The 21,181-nt window shown below is 43.2% G+C and overlaps 1 protein-coding gene across 1 annotated transcript; it reads left to right on the forward strand.

The window, feature by feature from the left end:
* Positions 1–917: 917 nt before the first annotated feature.
* Positions 918–8,871, forward strand: CCDC160 (coiled-coil domain containing 160). The gene is made up of 3 exons (XM_003420862.4): positions 918–1,152; positions 2,197–2,254; positions 7,477–8,871. The coding sequence occupies exon 3, from the start codon at positions 7,501–7,503 to the stop codon at positions 8,479–8,481; it is 981 nt and encodes a 326-aa protein (XP_003420910.1). The 5' UTR covers positions 918–1,152; positions 2,197–2,254; positions 7,477–7,500; the 3' UTR covers positions 8,482–8,871.
* The last annotated feature ends 12,310 nt before the right edge of the window (positions 8,872–21,181 follow it).

A 21,181-nucleotide genomic window follows, 5' to 3' on the forward strand; every position in this document is an offset into this window, starting at 1 on the left:
ATATATATATATATACACACACACACAACATCATGGGGAAACTGGGCTTCCCCCCCCACTCCCTCCCCTCCCAACTAAATTCTGGAAGTTGTGAGCAACCTTTGAAGCTTGAAGGGAATAGCTTTGGGACTGCTAAAAGGAAACATCTCCCCCAATAGGTTTGAAATTCACATAGGTACAAGAGTGGTTTAGAAAAATTCCTGAGTGATCAATGAGGAAACCATGAACTGTCTGAGATACAAAGCGCAACCTCCCAGAGGGGGTATACCCATAAAACCAAACCCATTGCCATCTAGTCAATTCTGACTCATAACGACCCTATAGGACAGAGTAGAACTGCCCCATACGGTTTCCAATGAGTGCCTGGTGGATTCGAACCGCCGATCTTTTCGTTAGCAGCCATAGCTCTTAACCACTATGCCACCAGGGTTTCCAGAGAGGATATAACTAGGGGATAATGCTCTCCTGACACAACAAGGCCCTTAGAACTGTGATCAAGGACAGAAATTCCACCTAGACCATTGTGCTGCTGTGGGAGGGGTGGGGAGGGGGGCTGTGTGTGTGTAATTCCCACATTGTTAGGAGTCCTGAACCAAAGCCAGGCGACCTTCTAGAGTAAAGCCTCGCTGATGTCATGTAACTAACCAGCTGGCCTAGGGATTAACCTCGTGCCATTCTCTACCCCTCCACCCCTGCCCCATGCAATGGCAGGATCCAGGGGGCTTTGTGAGTCACGCAGACCCTCCACATAATCCCACGGGGTGGAGCTGCCTCGCGGTTTCTCGTTTCTCGCCCCTTCCCACGCTGACTCAGCTCTCTCCTGATTTCTGGCCGGCCGAAGCTCGCGGGGGCCCGCCCTACCCGGCATGCTCAGTGCTCGGGCCGGGCTGTGAAGGCCGGGTAGAAGGCGCCCGGCCCCCGGGCCGGGTCCCTTTAAGTGGGACCGGCCGGTTGCTAGGTGACGGCGCGGCCCGAACGGCGCTGCACTGCGGAGACTCAGCCTGGGCTACCGGCCGGGTCGCGGGGCCACGCGGAGAGCAGGGCTGTGGGCCGCCCGTGGCGGCGGGCTTCAGGGAGGACGGGGAAGACGAGGAAGACAGGGAAGTAGGAGAAAGGGGGACAGGGCTCCCGACGCCCCACCCACACCTCCAGGTATGTACTCCCCCCCCCTTTTCTTCCCTGCTTGGGGGACAGGGGAGCCCCCCTCTGCGTGTCGTCTCTTCTTTCTTTAGCCAGCGTTTGGGAGGGAAGGGACCAGAGCTTGGGGAGTGGGGGTCTGGGAGAAGTGGGGGGCAGGCCTCTCCCCCGCCCTTGCCCACCCCTCCCCCAGACGGAAGGGTCTGGGAGGCGGAAAGTGTCACCTGCGGGGGGAGGGGGCGGGGGCGGGCCGATGCCCTGACCCGAGCCACTTTCTTACCACCCAAAGCAGCAGCAGCGATGGCAGGAGTTTCAGTTAACCATTTACAGAAAAAAAAAAAAAATACCCAAACTATGCATATAGTTTTATAGCAAGAGTGTGCCTCCCATACTAATAAAGTCTCAGCCTTCGGAATTAAGGTGACTCCGGATGTTTTCTTCTAGAAGGAATCGTTTCACACCAATAACAAAGAATTTGTGGGTAATAACCATTCACGGGGCCCAGTTTCCAATAGTACTTTGCTTCCCTCTCAATAGCAGCCAAACAATAAAGAAGTGGACACTTGGCCCATTTGTTAGGTCCCGGAAAGATTCAGGCAAAATTAAGGATCACTGCCCTTTCTGAGGATTTCAAAAATTAACTCTCTTCTGGGAGGGAGGGAGGCACAGCCTGGGCTCCAGCCCTCTGCAAACGTGGCTCTTGGCATGCTCATTAATAGCAGGCATGCTGCTGCTGCCAATGGCTCATTTGTTCAGTAGGTGCTAAAGGCGAGGAGATACTGTGTTGAGTAAGATGTCCCCATGATTCTTGTCCCATTTGATATTTGGATTGTTTGGGAAAGGAAGTTTTAATGGCATATCATGTGGGAAGATAGATTGACAAGTTAAAAAGGAGGATTAACTCTGTTTAAGCATCTGGCATCATATTCCAGATAGGCCAAATGATATTTTAAGCATATGACTTATAATCTTCATCTGCATTTCAGATATAAACATAGATTTGGGTGTTCTGGTTAATTATATTTTCTGATTATTCCTGGGGGGATTTTTTTTTTTTAGTTCAAACTGGAAAAAGGAAAAAACAGCATCCAACGTAAGAGCTTGTATCTCAGGAACTGTAAGTACAGTTGTGTTGGTTGATATCTTGTTTAGATGTTTGTTTAGAAGCAGTCTTACCCAACGTAGTCTTCAGCCTTGTAACTAGATCAACAGTCTGCATTCTCAGGATACTTTCAAGAAGACCTCATAGAAATACAAAAGAAAAGTATCCTGAAGACTTTGGCTAAGCCAAATGAACCTCAAGGGAAAAATAAAGTCCTTCCCCTAAAATGTAACCCCCAAAACTTACAAAGTCAGAGGAGAAATTATAAGTATTTAAAAGAAAAAATTAAACTCAATAAGAATCAAAACATTAAAGAATTTTCAGGAAAGAGCTTAAGGATCATTCATTTAACAAATATTTGACTGGGCATATAAAGATGAATAAGAGGGGCCAACTCTTGCCAGGAAAAATTCAGAGTGCAGAGTCATCCTTGTTAATCTCAAACTAATACTCCATTTGTAATATTGCTAAGAAATTATTGGTGGCTCTGTGAAACTCTGGGGCCTTTGGAAAGTTCTTGGTAAAGCAATTGGTGATTAAAATGTAAATACCTTAAGTTGTAGAAAAGCCTACTACTTTGTTGCTTAGATAGAATCAATTTAGCTTTAGAAATCTGGAGACATCGGGAACTTATGGGAGTTAACGTAAATTGTTGGGATTGCAGGTTAAATTAAGTTAAAATTTGAGTTTCGGTTCCCCTCTGCTTACTTTAATAATAAACCAAAACCCATTGCCATCGAGTTGATTCGGACTCATGGCGACTCCACGTGTTTCAGAGTAGAACTGTGCTCCATATGGCTTTCAGTGGCTATAATCTTACAGAAGTAGGTCACCAGGAAGAGGCACTGCTGGAGGGATTCGAAACGCCAACCTTTAGGCTAGTACCCGAGAGCAAAGAGATTGTGCCACCCAAGGACATTTTGATAATACCTACTTTTTTTTTTTAAATGATTTCTTGAAGCCTTTTTTCAGAGGTGTGATGGCCTTAGACTGGCAACTTTGAAGCACATCTTTGGCTGTTTAACTGGCTTGTTTCTGTTGAAAGGGTGGTAAGGAAAACCTAAAAAAATAAAGTGAAGTTGGTCATTTACGGTTCACTTTTAAATTGCTTCCATTTCCATTTTCACTCATTTCTCTTAACCACCTGTGAAAGAGGCATATTTGTCTCTATTTTACACTTGAAGAAACTGAGGATCACAGAAGGTAAGGTTTCATAGACTTCTCAAAATTTCAGACTCCTTTAGTCTTTTTCCACCATAGCCCATGCTCAGTCTCTTTCTCAAGAAATTCCTTTTCATTTTGCTCCACAATTTTGTCCTGCAAAACCTGTCGACTTGCTTTGAATTCAGACAGTTTATTTGGGTCCTCATTTTGCTATTTAATGGTTTTCTTCAAGTCACTGATTCTCAGAAGGGTAGGGAATGAGGACATACCCCTCGAGGGGGCAGGTCAGAATCTTCTCTAAGGAGAGAGAGAGGGTGCTGGTGGCAGTGTTTTGTCCCCGGTAATAGTGGGAGCAGAAAGAAGATTTGGGAACCGCTGCTTTTAAGTGGGACAGATTGGACAATAGAGCAGAGAGGCAAGGCTAGTGACTTTCATTGTGGCAGATTTTTTTCCCCCCTCTTTTGGCCCAGCAGTTTCCCTGAGGGTCAGGAGAACTGAAAACCAACCAGGAATAATAGGAGAGAGTTCTTTGGGCTAAGAGGGGCCCTTTTGTCTTCGCCTTACTGAACCGAGGCAGTGACTGAAAGCCCTGCCCCCAGTTGAGGGGGACCGAAGGGGTGAGGATAGTAACAGAAGGTTGCCCATCAGAGGTTGGCCAACCTTTTGCCTTTTCTAATCATCATTCCCCATTTAAAAAGTTTGGGATGAAGGGCTTTTGTGAGGTGGGGGAAAGCCTCTTAATTTCTTCTAGAACTGTTTCCCACTCGCTGCCTACTCCTGCCTGGAAAAATAATCGCATTTTGCAGGCAGATCTAGATTTATGCAAAAAAGATGGTCCTGAAAATTTGAAGTCAAATTCTAATGTAAATTGGAGGAAGCAACAGAAAAAGATCTTTGATTTTTTTTGTCATCGGTTTTTCTAAAGCATGTGATATAAAATATGAATTTTTTTAAAAAAAGTAATTAGATTTCACACATTTGATCACTTTTCCAGCTTAATGTGAGTATATATTCCCAGGGTCCCATACAATAGCATAAGCTGAAAATGAAAGTGAGATGATTTTGTGAAAAATTCCTAAAGGATGATTTTGTAGATTTCTCCTTTCACAATTGACAGTAAAGTATTTTCTGCAGTTACTGGAAGATAGATCTGCATCTACCTAGGGTATTTATGGGATGGTTCTGCCTGAAGATACATAATAAATGATCACTCTTTGCTTAACTCTCAGCATTTATGTTATGTTACTCCATGGCAGTGGGTTTGGTTTTTTTTTTTTTTTTTACATCACATTATATTTAAATACATTTTGAATTTTTCAGTGGTTCTCAAATTCTTTAGGTGCACATGAACCACTTTCATAGAAGTCCTTACCCCACACAAGTGTCGTACTACTTGACCACTGCCAAAAGGAGAAAAAAAAACCACCAGAGGATGAAAGGTGATGTTTCCAGTGAGACACTAACTAGAAACATCAGGAGTCCGTTATTAATTCATGTCAGACGCAAATGAATTGGTATAGTTATATTATAGACACCATGCCTTAACAGTGCAGTCCCAGGGCCTTCTGGGAGAATCGCCATCTTAAAGGACCACTAATGTTATTTTTGCTGTATGATTTTGTATTGTTTTCCTGCCTGTGTTCTGGCTTACTTGTTTCTTTATTTAAATTTTTCATTTCTTCTGGGTCTCCCTCCCCTCTCCTTTGGACCCTGAGTACTCAATGTAGTGTTTGGTAGACACTTGTAACAATAAATGTTGACAACTGATCCGCTACAAAGACATGATTATACTTTCACTAATGGCTTCTGGTTTGATTTGTCTTATGCTGTAACGAATTACCTAGTCAAGTTTATTGAGAGCAAGATGGCTGCCATGCCAGGGTAGAAGAGTGTCATTGTTTCAGAAGGATACTCTCATAAAATGTGCCAAAGCCTATAAGCATATTCCCGGTCCTTGCCAGAGAACACTAATGCCAAACTTGTTCTACACAAAAAGCAAACAGCGTAGTTTGTGAAGAAAAAATGAGACTGGCAGCTTTTACCCCCCAGACTGGGCTTTGCCATACTTTGTGACTAGATTTGGGAACAAGCTCTTAAAGCCTATCTCGCCAATGAAAGAGCTTCTTCCCATATCCACCAAAAAAAAGAAAAAGAAGAAGAAAGAAAGAAAAGGAGCAGCTCAGAGACCCTTTGACCCTGCCCGGTATAAGCCATGGGAGGGAAATTCCAAAAGGCTTTACAAACCTTTCTCCTTTCTCTTTCTGTCCTTTGTTATGTGACATGCAATTCTCCTCCCCCCTCCCCTTCATTTTTTCCTTTCTCCTTTTGTGGCCTTTTAACAAATACCTAAGCACCGAAATAGTGGGGTCATTTCTTTTAGTTTGTGAAATGAAACCTAGCAGAAGAATAAAGAGGAATTTTAAAACATGCACTGAATTGGGAGACAGGGTCTCCATTTTACCACTCTCAGGCAATGTGGACTTGGTCAAGTCTCCTAACTTCTCTGAGCCTCAGTTATAAATTAAGCGGACTCTTCTCAGTTCTGTGAAAAGCATTGTCTATACAGGGTTCGTTGAAAGGCATTTCCTTTCGGATACCCAGGAAGTCGGATACCCAGGAAGTCATACAGAGGCTCAAGGGAGAAAGGTGGTGAAATTTAAATATATATAAATATGTACATATGTACATATGTATAAAGTAGCCTCACCTGACTTGCCCCTCTGTTTACTTCCTTTCTGAGCAACCCCACCAATGCCTTTCATTCAGAATTAAAAAATTAGGTAGGACAAATAGTAATCTCTCTTCATTGCTACCTGATTAGAGGCATTTTTATCTTTACCGAATTGTCTGTAAAAAATTGACTACTAAAAAATGTGACTGGCAATTAGCATCACCCTTTTTTCTCCTGTCCCTGTCCCTTCCCTTTATGAGAGCTGTAATCATTCCCTTACTTTCATACTTCTAGAGAGGCGGGAGACCAGGATTTCAAGAATACTCCCCGTTAAAAACAGAGATTATAGATACAGACCTACTTTGATTTTTCTTAGTAGAGATGCTACACATATATTACAGTAAATGAACGTATTAAGTGAATAAAGTGACCCCCTCCCTCTTCCCACTCTCCAGCGGTAACTGCAGTTACCAGTTCGGTGGCTTCAGATGCCCGTGGTTCTTCAGCATGTTGCCTGTGTCCCTCTTTCTCCCTTTTCTCAAAAGTAGCTACAGATCTGTGAACAAATGCTAGTGCTTTGGGAAAGCCGTAGGTAAGGATTCCCTTTGAATAAAGAAGACTCCTTTTGAAACAAAATAGCCATACCCTAAATCTTTTAAATTTGGGAAATTGTTTGCTTCGTGATTCGATGTGCTAAGTTTTCACTTAAAAATGACATTTGGAATGAATATCTCAAGGGGAAACACATTTGGGGTAGCATTCATATTTTCAATTGTTGACATTGGGTTCTTATCGTGAAATTGCTGTCAAAACAGAATTCTGTATACTTGGCAGTTTTGCCTAAAAGCGAAGCCCAAGACTGGAACAGCAGGAATGTACAGGTCAAGACAGAAGGGTATTTGGCAGAGTTACTCCTAGGAAGTCTGCATGGTATACTTTACGAAAAGCAGCTCACGTTGCATTAAGCCCTGATGTTTTAGTCACTTTAAAGAATAAACAAACAGTAGTCCAACCCAAAAGAACTGGGGAAAAAATCAGACACATTGGATGCACAGGTATTAACAATCTTAACCTATTCATTTAAAATGATTTTTATAATAAAGCAATCTCGTTTCATATGTATAGCTGCTTTCTCATGGAGTTATTTTCTCTGTATAATGAAATGTGTCAATTTGCGGGTTATACACAATTTTGAAGCTAGAAGGGACTGTAGAACTCAGCTAGTTCAACTCTTTCAATTTCTAAATAAGGGAACTGAGGCCCAAGCCATTCAGAGAGTTAGGAGAGAGCTGGCCCTCAAACATCTAGGCCCCTTCACCTGTAGGCCAGCATTCTTAGCTCTTTCTACTACTCTAGTTGCCAGTGGAAATATTATGCCTTGATTTTATATTTTGTTTTTCAGAAATTGGAAGCAGTTCCAGAAGAAATGGATGCTAGAAGAAAACACAAGAAGGAGAATATGTTTACTCCTTTTTGTGATACCCAGATTTGTCCAGGTCAGGCTTCTCAGCCTAAATTTTCTGAACAATTGTCTTTAGAAAAGGCCAGGAGTATGGCAGAAAGTTATAATTTGTCCAGTCAGAAGTTTCAAGAGGTAAACAAAGTTAAGAAAAAAGAATCTATTTCCCAACTAAATGAAAAAGAACGAGAACTAAAGTTAAGAGAGAGAAAGATAAACATTTCAAAGAATGAAACAGACACAAGTTCTGCCTCCTGTGAAGCATCCGATTTGGATGTTCCAACCAAAGAAACCATCAGGGGCAGGCAAAATTGTTACACCTGCGGTACGAAGGAATCGCCAACCGGACGGAGACGACGGCGACGAGGAGACATGAGGAAGAATTTCCCGGAGGAAATGTGTCCAAAACTTCGCCTGAACCTTTTGAATGCAGAACTGGAAGAACTTAATATGAAATGCAAAAAAATAGAAGAGGAATTTGAAAATGCCGAAAAAGAACTTATGAACTCCAAAAAAGAAGTCTCCACCAAACCCTTAAACTTTCAAGAAACAAGGAAGGATTCTTTGAAGAAAGACTGGGAACTGCAAGCTTTACGAAATGACCTGTCTGAAAAAGCAACCAATGTCAAAAACTTAACTAAAGAGCTCCAGCAAGCCAAAGAAGTCATCCACAAGCTGAACTTAGAAAACCGAGATTTGAAAGAAACTGTTAAGAAGCTGAAGCGGCAAACTGAGGCTGGAAATGCACTCCTAAAAGATGAAATGAAGTTGTTTTATGAATTAGAAATGGAAAAGATCCGCAAAGAGCTTGATGCCATCAAGAATGACCTGAAAGTTGAGAAGACCCTACAAGCAAGAAACAACAGGGCCCTGGAGTTGATTAGAACGCACTTTGCCTCAGGAACGCCATCAAGTACCCTTGGCCAATTTTCAGGGAATATTTTTTAAAATTATAAATAAATAAATAAAGCCTTCCAGTAAGCAAGTCATTGAGCCAAATCAGTGTTTATTGTACTTTCTTTGTGTACTACTTCCAACGTGTGTAGTTGGATGTAATTTTCATTTCTGGTGAATCAGAATTTCTGTAACAACATATAGATGTTATCTTCAAAGCTTCTGCTTTATTTTCTATTGAAGTTATTGTGAGAGTCCAAATGGAGATGAAGCTTTGGAATTTTTTTTTGGTATTTCACTCAAAGACATGTAGTGATTCACCAACTCATTTATGAATACAAATCAGCAATTTTGTGATCTTTGAGCATTATGTCCTTGGCACGTGAATATTCTTCAACCTGTGTTCACTGATGTTAACAATAAAAATCTTCTTTATCTCTATAAGCATAGCACGTGTCTATGGGTCTTGGAGCTGCCTGTTCAAACTCAATAGGATACCAAAAATGTATCTGCTTTCTCCAGGGTCTAGCCTTAATTAATTAGGCACATGTATTTTTTTTCTTAAACAGCTTTCCACCCCTTGCTGTTTACCCCATGCTTTCTCCTCTGACCTGACCATGGTGCCCATAGACTAAAAGACACTTAGAGACACTGTTGTGACCTCTGTTAGAGCCATCCTTTTGTCAGCAGTGATTTTTTACATTTTCTTGTGTTGGCCAGCAAGGGGCGTTGTTTATACAGTTCTTCCAAATTTCAAGTTGGGGAGGGGGTGGAGTTTTTAGGCTTCTTGCCCTGCTGACATCACCGTAGTGAAAGGTATAAGATGTCATCTAGGTAAGCTTCTCATGAGCTGGCTTGATTTATACCGTAATCCAGGCCTATAAGGGGCCCGGGCAATGACAGTTTATTTTATACTTCTAAAGAGTAAAAATGCACTGCCTCAGTCCTTTGGGGGAAATGATGGGCCAGCTGATTCTTTGCATTTGTTTGCATCAGTCATTAAGAGTTCTTGTAACTGGAGCTCTATTTGCCTGGTATTTTTAAGCCCAGCAAACCAAGTGTAATTATAGAATAGGACAGTGGGATGCGATTATAAGAGTTTAGGTATCTTCTCTAATGGAAAAGTCTCCAGACTGGGAGTCAGGACACTTGGATTCTAATACCAGCTCTGACATTTACTAGCTAATTAACCTTCTAAACCTAAAGTTCCTCATCTACAGAACGAGAGGATAGAACTATCGTCAAGATTCGGTTCAGTTCTAATGTTCCGTCATTTTGGTTTCGTAATTTGCAAGTGTAAGTCTGCCCTTGTGAGGAAGTAAAATCCCTATGACATTGGGTGCATTCGGTTCTGATACATTGGGGGGCCTACTTTGCAGGCCCCCTTTTCAAAGGAAATGTAAGCAGTCTCCTTTTTTTTTTTATTGTGGCTTGAGCATCTTTAAATCCTGCGTCAATAATAAAGCAGGAAAGGATGTAAATGGGTTTATTTCTTCTCCATTCTCTTGTTTCCTCTTTGTTCGTTAAGGCCAGGGAAGGCACTGAATGGAGACAAACTTGGAGGCTGAGCAGGGCTTTCCTGGCCTGGGAATGCTGCTGTTGGAAGATGATCATCTCGGAGGTTTTGCGTTTCATCCTGATAACCCAGGCACTGGTAGCCTGCGTCAAAGGGGGAAGCATGTTTGGTAGTCACTGGCTTTCCAACAAGGGTCCAAGCACAACAAACTAGGAACCCTTTGTCCTATTTGACTCTGTTCCCCATCACACCCTTAAAATGATCCCTTTTGTCCTCTGTAAAGACTCTATTCCCTGACTGCTAGTGTGCACAGCTGCTTACATGTCTAAAAGAACTCACAAACTGTATATGACCACTAGGTTTAATCCTCTCCATATATTTTAATTTTTCAAGAGGAACTTTTAAGCCAGGAGAATTTCTGCCAACCAACCATATGTCTATGTGAGTGTGTGGGTGAGGGGGGTGGGCCAGAGGAGACAAGTGCATGGCTCAGCCCAGCTCCAGGGTGGGGGCTTTGTATTTCCTAGGATGGAACACAGATTCTTGAGACAGCCTGGGATGCTGAGCCCCAGCAAGGCTTGCCAAGCCAAAGGCCCCATGGAAAGCTAGGTCCAGACATCAACCAGGGACCATATAGAAACACCAAGTCCAGAGGCCAAAGGGAGGAGATGGAAGCCAAGGTCATAGAGCCAACAGTTTGGAGCTGAGAAGGAATCACATTAGAATAAAAAGGCTGGAATAAGCTGGGAGGACGCTGGGCCGTTACTATTACTCTTCGTGGGTGGATGGGAATAGTAGTGGGTTGAACTGGCTTACAGAGCCAGAATTAAAAAAAAAAAACCCGTTGCCATGGAGTCGATTCCAACTCACAGCGACCTTATAGGACAGAGTAGCACTGCCCCATAGAGTTTCCAAGGAGCACCTGCAGCAACACTTAACCGCTACACCGCCAGAGTTTCCAACCAGAATCAAGGCAGACACAAATACTCTGTCCCATTGTCTCTGCAATCACTCTCACTTGTTGCATTATTACCCTCGAGTATTTTAAATGGGGATGTGGAAGTATCTTTTAAAGGGAAAGGCACATTGGGCCACTCATCCCTTTAGCTAATTTGTTGTTGTCAGGTGCCGTGGAGTTGGTTCTGACTCATAACAACAGTATAACTAATGCTGTTAAGGGGTGAAATATTTGAAGTCAGTGATGTATCTGCATACCATCCACAAAAAATCCCCACAAATAACCCATTACTGTCAAGTTGATTCCAACTCATGGCAACCCCATGTGTTACACAGTAGAACTTCTCCCTAGGGTTTTCTTGGTTGTAATCTTTTAAAGAAGCAGGTTGCCAGGCCTTTCTTCTGTGGTGCTGCTGGATGGGTTCAAACCACCAACCTTTCAGTTAATAAAATAGCTAATCATAAACCAAGGGACCTCTACCATTTACCATTTACCACCAACTCCCAATTTTTTTACTTATTAAAATCACCTCTAGTGGAAAAAAAAAATTTTTTTTTTTTTTTTTAGTGGAAAAAGCACAGTGCTCTAGGAACATCTGCTCCACCTTGGGTTCACTATCAAGTTCTATAAACGTTTGCTAGGCACTTACTGCCATAGTTCATCATTCCCAAGGCACACTTTTTTTTTAATAAGCATTTTGACATCCCAGAATTCAGGACACATCTTCAAATCAATGGCATGTCATAGTATAATTGTCAGGGTTTTTCCTTTCTTAGTAGTTCATAAAATCATGGTGTATCTTACAATTGATGAGGTTTTAGATTTGATGAAATATGGTATGCGCTAGGCTGGGGATATGGGGATAAAAGGATTTATGAATAAGACAGGTCTCTGACCTCAAGGACCTTGCTTAGGCAACTAACTAAAACAATGTGGTAAGTGCTATACTTGCAGCACTGGTATAAAGCAGTGGGGGCACACCGGAGGATCAATGGGTTCTGCCCTGTGGGGCTGAGAACGACTTCATAAAGGAGGTGATATTTGAGCTGGGCCTTGAAGGATAAGAAGGATTTTTCCAGGCAAAGCGTGGGGGTGGGGAGGGGGAAGAGGAGGAGGGACATCTCTGGAATGTGACTGTGGAAGGTCTACTGGGCTTCAGAGAGGGCTCTTAACAGCAATGAATTAGAACACTGGGATGTTAAGTGTTGCTGATTTTTAAATTCCCATTTGAGGTTCTAGTCTGAAAACCGTGAATTTCAACTTTTTAGCTCATTTTCAGATAGACGGCAGAATGGAGTCCTGGTGACATAAAGGCCAAATTCCAGATAACAAACTGCAGAAAAGAACTTTGCTGGTGCCACTATACCTTTGGCTGCCATCATTTTTGTTTTGGAAACAAAAGACCTAGAGATTGTGGTCATAATATCCAATGAAGTGGGCTGTGAGCAGTCTGGTTTCAAAGAGGTGTATGGAAGGGAAACAACACCGTTTCTCCTCTGTCCCAGAAAGCAGTATAGCATAGAGATGACGTGAGCAAACTTTGGTTATCCATTTACCAGCCATGGGACCTTGGGCCAATGCATCATTCTCTGTGTTTCCTTATCTTGTAATATAAAGCTGATAAATAGTGTTGGGAAGATTAAATAAGATCACATAATGTAAAGATAGCATCTGGTTCAGCAAGTAGTCAATAAATGTCACCATTGTTGTCATTATTATTACATAACTGACAATGGGAAGTTGACCAAGTTCATATGTACCCTCTAGTATGTCAAATGTCCTCCCAGCTACCACCCTCACCAAGCTCTTTGTGTTTATTGTCCCTCAAATTGTGTTCGCTGGAAAGGATATGATAAACTCATTCATAATATGTTTGTGAATGATGTGTGTATATGTTTGGGAAGGTGGGACAAGTTGTGGGGAGGGTGCTTTGATTTTACTGGCGTATAGGTCTTAAGCCAAAGCAGTGAATATGTAATGATGGACCTTCTTCTCAGGACAGATCCTGGAAAGGGAATTTTCTTGGGTCAGGACCTCCCCAGCCCCCCTTCAATCAAGTCTGGGTAAGGCTGGCCCCTGGCCTTGGCAGGCAGAGTACCAGAAGGGGGAAGAAAGCCCTGTACTAGTGCTCCAGTGAGAAAAAGCTCATCTAGGAAAAGGGAATGGAGACAAGAGAGGCTATTATAGCATGTTCCATTTCCCCTTGGCACAGGGAGCCGTGCAGCTGGGGACCCACTACTACAGCTGCTCAGATAAGAATAAGTCATTGTCTTATTCTTTGTACTGAAAAGACACTGAAGCTGTAGTTATGACACATTGTAGGTGTGTCCTCCTTTCCATACTGAGTACCAAGGTGTTGTCCCCTCTGTTTAGTGGCCAGAGCTACTGTTCACAGTCTCTCTCTGTCTCTGAATGGCACCTTTGATCACACCCAGCCTTTTGATAATTGCTATGTTTCATTGGCTCAGATTATCATTTCCCAGGAGAGTGGATTTATACCTAGTTGTCTGAGGGTGTGTTCTCGGGTATCCTTGGAACATTTCTCTTACCTCTCAGCCCATACCTGTTGATTCCACAACAGGTGTTCTGTCATGTATATTCCAGACGATGACAAACAACATACCTGAGAGATTCTCCTTGTGTCATTGGAACTGTAGCCAGTATTTGGACTATTGGCCAGGGCCTACTTTCAAAGCTTTATCGTGTGTCACACATTTCCATGTATGTTACCTTGTGAAACGTGCGCAAAAATCCTTGATCACCACTCATTTTACAGATGAGGAAACAGAGACTCAGAGATATTAAATGGCTTATTCAACATCACACAGCCAGTAAGTGATTCAAACCCAGCCTGTCCTACTCCACATGCAATGCTTGTTCCATTACATCACGCTACCTTTTGTGTTAATATTATTGAGCCAGGGTAGGTTCAATTACCGTAGAGGTAATTTAACTTTCCCAAAGACAAACTGGCTTATTACCGCAATCTAGACTCAACTTGGGTCAGCCATCTTACAAATGGTTGAGATGAGCAGTGAAAATGCATCTCATTATTGGAAGGACCATAACATGTACGTGTTTTCTGGTGGTGGGTTAGAAGGTCTACATGAAGGACACAGCATCCTCTTCCTATGACAATGAAATGAAATTAACTGTAACGGCAACATAAAAAAAAAAATTGAGACATGAAGCCGAATTGACAGATCTTTGGAGAAACTTCAGGAGTATGTGGACATGTAGCACTGGTGGACCCAAATTAAAAATAACCAGGGCTCTTTGATCAACATTCACTGTGACTTTGGGACTGGACGGAAACCCTGGTGGCATAGTGGTTAAGAGCTACAGCTGGTAACCAAAAGGTCGGCAGTTCAAATCCACCAGGCGCTCCTTGGAAACCGTATGGGGCAGTATTCTATTCTGGCCTATAGGGTCACTATGAATTGGAATCAACTTGATGGCAGTAGGTTTGGCTTTTTTTTGTTGTTGTTGGAATCAGATATTTTTATAATTAAAACTTATTTATTATATTTTCATCCAATATTTATTTTTTCCTTGGACTCTGCCTCCTAAAATATTTTTATTTCATTTTAACTACTTTTTAAGAAAAAAGTGCTGTGAAGTCCCCTTGCTGTTTAAAAAAAAAAAGAAGGTGTTAATCATGCTTAATGATTTATATGTTTTCCTCTTATTCTTTCCTTGACCCCCTGGTAGGTTTCTCAAAGTTGCAATAAAGGAATCATATTTTGTTCACTCATAACTGAAAATTCCTTGAAAAACATATTTCAGGATCTCTTTTTTTATTTTATTAAAATAGCTTCAATAACAAGACAAAATGTTTTCTTTAAAATGTACATATTTATTCATGATTTCACAAAACAACATCTCCCCTTTATATAACGAAGTCAAAGACAATCTGGAGAGGTGCTTTTGGAGTTCGTTAATGTGGGTTATGTTAGCATAGAGCCTGAGGGCATTTCTGGTTTTGAGGTAATCAACCTTTTAAAATGCATAATATACTTTTATGTGGTTTTAATGAGTACAAAAATATATTTGCATCTAGTATAAGGACTTTTCTCCCATAAAACATGAGTTATCTTAAATCTTTTCCTTTGGGTATGTATTAAGGCATGTTTATAAATTAGTTGCTGAGAGCAAAGGGGCTCTAGCTCCCGTGCTTGTGCCAAAGCAGAGCAGAAGAAGCATGAGTTATGGAGTTTTCCCAGTTGAGTCCACTGGTAGAAGATGCTGAGACGGAGTCTGAGCTGCCAGATCTTTATTAGGGATCAACACCTGTGAAGGAAAGAGGAGGAAGCAGGATTGGACAGACGGAGAAGTCAAATTGCCGTGCAAGCCTGAGAAAGCCTCAGCAACCCCGGCAAGGAGCTCTGGAGGGACTTTCATCCATCAGAGTGCCCCACGTTGGGCCAAAATGGCTAGGCTTTATATCCTTGCCTCGCTCAGTCACCAGATGTGGGCTGCGCCTAGAAGGAGCATAACCCGGGCAGAGTGGCCCTTTGCAGATAAAGCAGACCCTGAAGGAACTGACAGGTGGGGACTGTCTGCTGACCTCACTCCCCACCATTGGGCAGCAAGTCCTTCCTTGAGAGAAACCTGGGCGGTGCATCTTTGTGTCTACCATAGCCTACCCCTTGTGCTGTTCCTTCTGGATTCCTGTGGGCCACTCTTCTCGAGAGGAAGCTTAGAAGAGGGTTGTTAGTGGGGTGAACTACAGCCCCACTGCTGCAGCTGGTTTGGGGGCTGCAACTGAAACTCTTAGCCTCCCTTCTCTACTATCTATCCATTCTAGATCCCTCTCACTCTTGGCTACTGCCCTCTGGTGGCCTCAGTGGCTTACCAGCTGGCCTAACCCAGACTCTCATCTCTGAGGGGCCTGAGCTTCTGGTCATCATGCTCTTCTCAGTTCGGGGTGCCATATCTGTCCCTTTACAGTCACAAATGGGCAGGGGAGTTACAAGCTATGCCCAAGTGGCATATATATTTCCTCCCTATCCCCACTGTGTAACAGCAGCCCTACCTCCTCCTGGTAATCAGGACCGATTCCCTGCCAAGACAGTGACTACTCTTCTGGCCCACTGGTCCCTGGACGCAAGGAGCCCATAGGGCCCAGGCAGCAGCTGTAGCTTATAGTTCAATGGGACTCTTACTGTGCCCCTGGAGAAGGTCTGTCCCCTTTGGAGAGCAGGTCCTCTAGCCCTATAGAACTCAGTTACAGGTATGGTAATCACAGAGTGATTAGTCAGGGTTGTGTTAATCAGGATGCAGTCAGAAATTCCTGTACTAGTCAGGGTTCAATCAGAGAAGCAGAACCATTAGAAGATTTTATATCTACCATATTTTTTACGCAAACAACATGCACCTGCCACGTTTGTCTGCCAACTGCGCCCTCCCACCACAAAGTATTTTTGTATGTTATGCTCATTTTTTACAGCAATATGTAAAAAAAAAAAAATTGGCATAGTGACACTTAAGAAAATACGTCACGGGGTAGTGTGCAGTTGGCAAACAAACGTAGAAAGCGTGCATTATTTGTGTAAAAATACAGTATATCAGGCAACCCCTGGTGGCGAAAATGGCTAAGTGCTCAACTACTAACCAAAAGTTTGGCGGTTCAAACCCACCCAGAGGTGTCATGGAAGAAAGGCTTGGCACCTGGTGATCTATTTCTGAAAGATTAAAAACCAAAGAAATCAAACCTATTGCCATCAAGGCAGTTCCTGCTCATGGTAATTCCCATGAGTAGAACTGCCCCATAGGGTTTTCTTGGCTGCAATCTTTACAGAAGCAGATCTCCAGGCCTTTCTTCTGTGGTGCAGCTACGTGGGTTTGAACCACCAAACTTTAGGTTAGTAGTTGAGCACAAACTGTCTGCACCACTGAAGAACCTTTCTGAAAGATTACAGCCATTGAAAACCCTATGGGATGCGGTTTTACTCTGACACACATGGGGTGACCATGAGTCAGAATCCACTTGACGGCAACTGTTTTTTGTTGTTTGTTTTCAATATCTATATGGATATAAATATCAGATATTTGACCTTACCCAGCTGTGGGGGCTGGTTAAACAGTCTCTGTAAACTTGACATCTGCTACTGGAACTTGAAGTCTGTGGGGCAGTTGGGAAGAGACAGTGGACATGAGGTGGGGGAGAGCAAGGACAAGCTGGAATCCAGAAGCGTGAGTTAGAAACCAGGAGGATGAACTGGAATCTCTGTCAGTCTCTCACTGTCTCCAACTTTAATGATGTGGGTGGCCTGCAGGAGAAGCCGGCATACTTTGACCAAAGTTGTTCACCTACTTCTGGTTCAGGAGTCTGAGAAGCTGAAGGAGGTTCCATGGGAAGGCGTAGCAGCTGCAGGCCTGGTTGCTGGCCCACGCCACACCAACAAGGTGAACCAGTAGATGAGTGACAGTGTTCCTGAGCTTCAACTACACCTGGTACCCCTGCACTGATTTCCCATCATAGAAATTATATAGCTGCTGCTTCACTTAGACCCACCAACCTGCAAAGTGTCTCTTGTGGCCCTCCATAGTTGGAAATATACAGGTAAGGGAATTTTGTGAAACGTAGTTCAGCCTAGATGAGTTGTCACGTTACAAACCCACCACAGTCCCTTTGTGAGTCATTGGGAGTGATGGTAAGTAGGGCCATTCCTACTTCCACCCCTTGATTCCCAGCTCATGTACTCTTCCAATTGTGAACACAGTGCTGTATGATTCCTTGATTTAATGCATATACCGCAACCCATCCTAACGGAGTATTGCCTCCAAGCTTCAGCTCTGCTTTCAGCTGGCTACTCTAATGCTCTAGCAGACCAGAAGCCTCTGGATGGGGTGGTATGTAATATAATCAGTGGGTCCTTAGTCCTGGGTACACTCCTGTACTTCCTCTGCTGTAAAGTTGGCCCCCTGGTCTGATGCAATGTTATGTGGGATCCCATGCTGGTGAATCAAACAGCCTGAGACAGAGGTGCTGGCTGAGTCCCTAGAGGCAGGAAAGCTAAACCCAGATTTGAAATATGTGTATGTTTCCATGAGAAAGAGCCATTGACCCTTCCAGGATGAAAGGAGCGTAAGGTTGTGAACTTGCCACCTTGTGGCCAGTTGGTCTCCTCAAGGAATGGTATGATATTGGGGGATCAATGTCGGTGTCTGTGGTTGGCAGGTTGAACACTCTGCAGTAGCAGTAGTTAGATTGCCTTGGTAAGTGAGAGTCCGTGCTGTTGGGCCCATGTGTAGCCTTCATCTCTGCCACTATAGCCACTTTTTTCGTGTGTCCGTTGTGCCAACACTGGGGTGACCAATGATAGAGACTGGCAGATGTCAACCACCCAAGTCATTTTGTCTACTTGATTGTTCAGTGCCTCCTTCTGAGCTAGATGCCCTCTTGTGGACATTAACATGTGATACAAAGATCTTCATACTTAGTGCCCACTCTCATGTTTGCCACATGCTTCTACCCCAGACTTCCTTTTTCCTGACCTTCCAGTCTTTTTCCTTCCAAGCTCCTAACCAACTGTTCAGGCCATTCATCACTGGCCATGAGTCCATAAGTGTTTTAACCTCTGGCCACTTCTTTTTCCACACAAGATAGATGATCAAGTGTGTTGCTGGGAGCTCTGCCCTCCAGGAGGATTTTCACTTTGCCAACGTCTTTCAAGACCTCTCCTGAGTGCAGGGCTTTGAACCGGTTCTTTCCAGTTCAGTTATGGCCTAGGAAGCAAAACTCGAACGACTCATATTTTGAAAATTTGGGAGAACCACAATGATAAATTATGGCAAATTATGAAAGGAAGGAAAAATTATGGGTCAAAGCCCTGCTAGAAGCCTAATCTCCCTCTTAGAAAACAAAGCAATCAAATTTCTTGCCCTTTGTATTTTGAGCTGAGTCGGAAACAGCAGTGCCCCGCTCAAAGGTAGCGGCCAACTGTGCTGTTTGAATGTGTGTCACTCTCCACAGTCCTGCCAATAATCCAATCTTACACATCAGGCTCCTGAAAGGGCTCACTGCACCTCTTCCGAGTCTCCCATTCCAGGGCTTCACCCCACAGTTTTTCCCATTCCAGTTGTTGTTCCAGATTACCCAAATTGTAAAAATTCGAGTCTGTTTCAGTGTTGCTTCATCAGCCATGACTGAACCGGTTCAAACTGGTTCAAAGCCCTGTCTGATTGAGGCTGTAATGCAGCCACTGTCCATTTTTGGCTTGTACTCATGTATTAACCCAACCCATCCATAAGGTTTTACTCCTCTTCCGGTTTGTCTGATGGGATTACCATTAAACTGGAGGCATGAACTGAGGAAGGAACACTGGTACAACAGTGGCACGTACTATGGGGGTGCCAAGCTACCTGATCATGCCGTTTATGTATGCACTTTGCTCCTGCTCCTATTCACTCCTGGATATCCTCCTTTCATCTTTGGATGGATTTTTGCTGCGTCTACCCGATCTTATGATTCAGTGGGTCACATAGGACCCAGCTTATGATGGACAGCTCTAGTTGCACTGTCACTTAGTGATATGTGGTCAGGTGTTCCATCCCTACCAGGGCACAGGAGCATACCAGGAGCTGCTTTTCAAAAGGCATGTGATTCTCTTCTGCAGATGGCATGGCCTTGCTCCAGAATGTCTCTATTGTGATTTGCCCACTAGGGTTTGCCACAGACTCCATACTGCATCTTTGCCCACCACTGATATCTCCAACACCATATGATCTGCGGGATCATATGACTGAAAACGGCACGCAGTTTTGCATGTCAGCCTGGACCTGCTGCAGAGGACTTTACTGCTGTGGGCCTCAGTCATAGCTAGCAGCCTTCCATGTCACCTGGTGTATGGAATGCAGCAGAAGCCGTAAGTGTGCAGTATGCTGCCTCTAGAACTTGAAGAGCCCATCAGAAGATAGGATCCCATCTTTGTGGTAGGAGGTACAATATGCAAGAATTTGTTTTTTACTTTTGAGGGATGTCCCTAGCATACTCCTGAGCCTTGAGCCCCTAAAAATGTTATGGATGTGTATCATGGATTGAAATCTGTCCCCCCAAAAAATGTGTGTATCATTTTGGCCGGGCCATGATTCCCAGTATTGTGTGATTTTCTTATACGTTGTAAATCCTGCCTCTATGATATTAATACGTGTCTGTCAGTTTGTCGTACTGTGGGGGCTTGCGTGCTGCTGTGAAGCTGGAAGCTATGCCACAGGTATTCAGATACCAGTAGGGTCACCCATGGAGGACAGGTTTCAGCTGAGCTTCCAGACTGAGACAGACTAGAAGAAGGACCCGGCAGTCTACTTCTGAAAAGCATTAGCCAGTGAAAACCTTACTAATAGCAGGGGAACATTGTCTGATATAGTGCTGGAAGGTGAACCCCCCTAGGTTGGAAGGCACTCAAAAGATGACTGGGAAAGAGCTGCTTCCTCAAGGTAGAGTTGACCTTAATGACGTGGATGTAATAAAGCTTTTGGGACCTTCATTTGCTGATGTGGCATGACTCAAAATGAGAAGAAACTGTTGCAAACATCCACTAATAATCGGAAACTGGAATGTACGAAGTATGAATCTAGGAAAATTGGAAATAGTCAAAAATGAAATGGAACGCATAAACATCGATATCCTAGGCGTTAGTGAGCTGAAACGGACTGGTATTGGCCATTTTGAATCTGACAATCATACAGTCTACTATGGTGGGAATGACAGCTCGAAGAGGAATGGTGTTGCATTCATCGTCAAAAAGAACGTTTCGAGATCTATCCTGAAGTATAACGCTGTCAGTGATAGGATAATATCCATACTCCTACAAGAAAAACCAGTTAATACGACTATTATTCAAATTTACGCAACAATCACTAGGGCCAAAGATGAAGAAATTGAAGATTTTTATCAGCTTTTGCAGTCTGAAATTAATCGAACATACAATCAAGATGCATTGATAGTTACTGGCGATTGGAATGCAGAACTTGGAAACAAAGAAGAAGGATCAGTAGTTGGAAAATATGGCCTTGGTGATAGAAACAATGCCGGAGATCAAATGATAGAATTTTGCAAGACCAACGACTTCTTCATTGCAAATACCTTCTTTCACCAACATAAACGGCAACTATACATGTGGACCTCGCCAGATGGAACACACAGAAATCAAATTGACTACATCTGCGGAAAGAGACGATGGAAAAGCTCAATATCATCAGTCAGAACAAGGTCAGGGGCTGACTGTGGAAGAGACCATCAATTGCTCATATGCAAGTTCAAGCTGAAACTGAAG

This window comes from Loxodonta africana, chromosome X, assembly GCF_030014295.1.
Source record: "Loxodonta africana isolate mLoxAfr1 chromosome X, mLoxAfr1.hap2, whole genome shotgun sequence".
NCBI classification, from domain to species: domain Eukaryota; kingdom Metazoa; phylum Chordata; class Mammalia; order Proboscidea; family Elephantidae; genus Loxodonta; species Loxodonta africana.

Coding starts and splice junctions, on each gene's coding strand:
- CCDC160 (XM_003420862.4), top strand. CDS start 7,501: ATGGATGCTAGAAGAAAACACAAGAAGGAGAATATGTTTACTCCTTTT.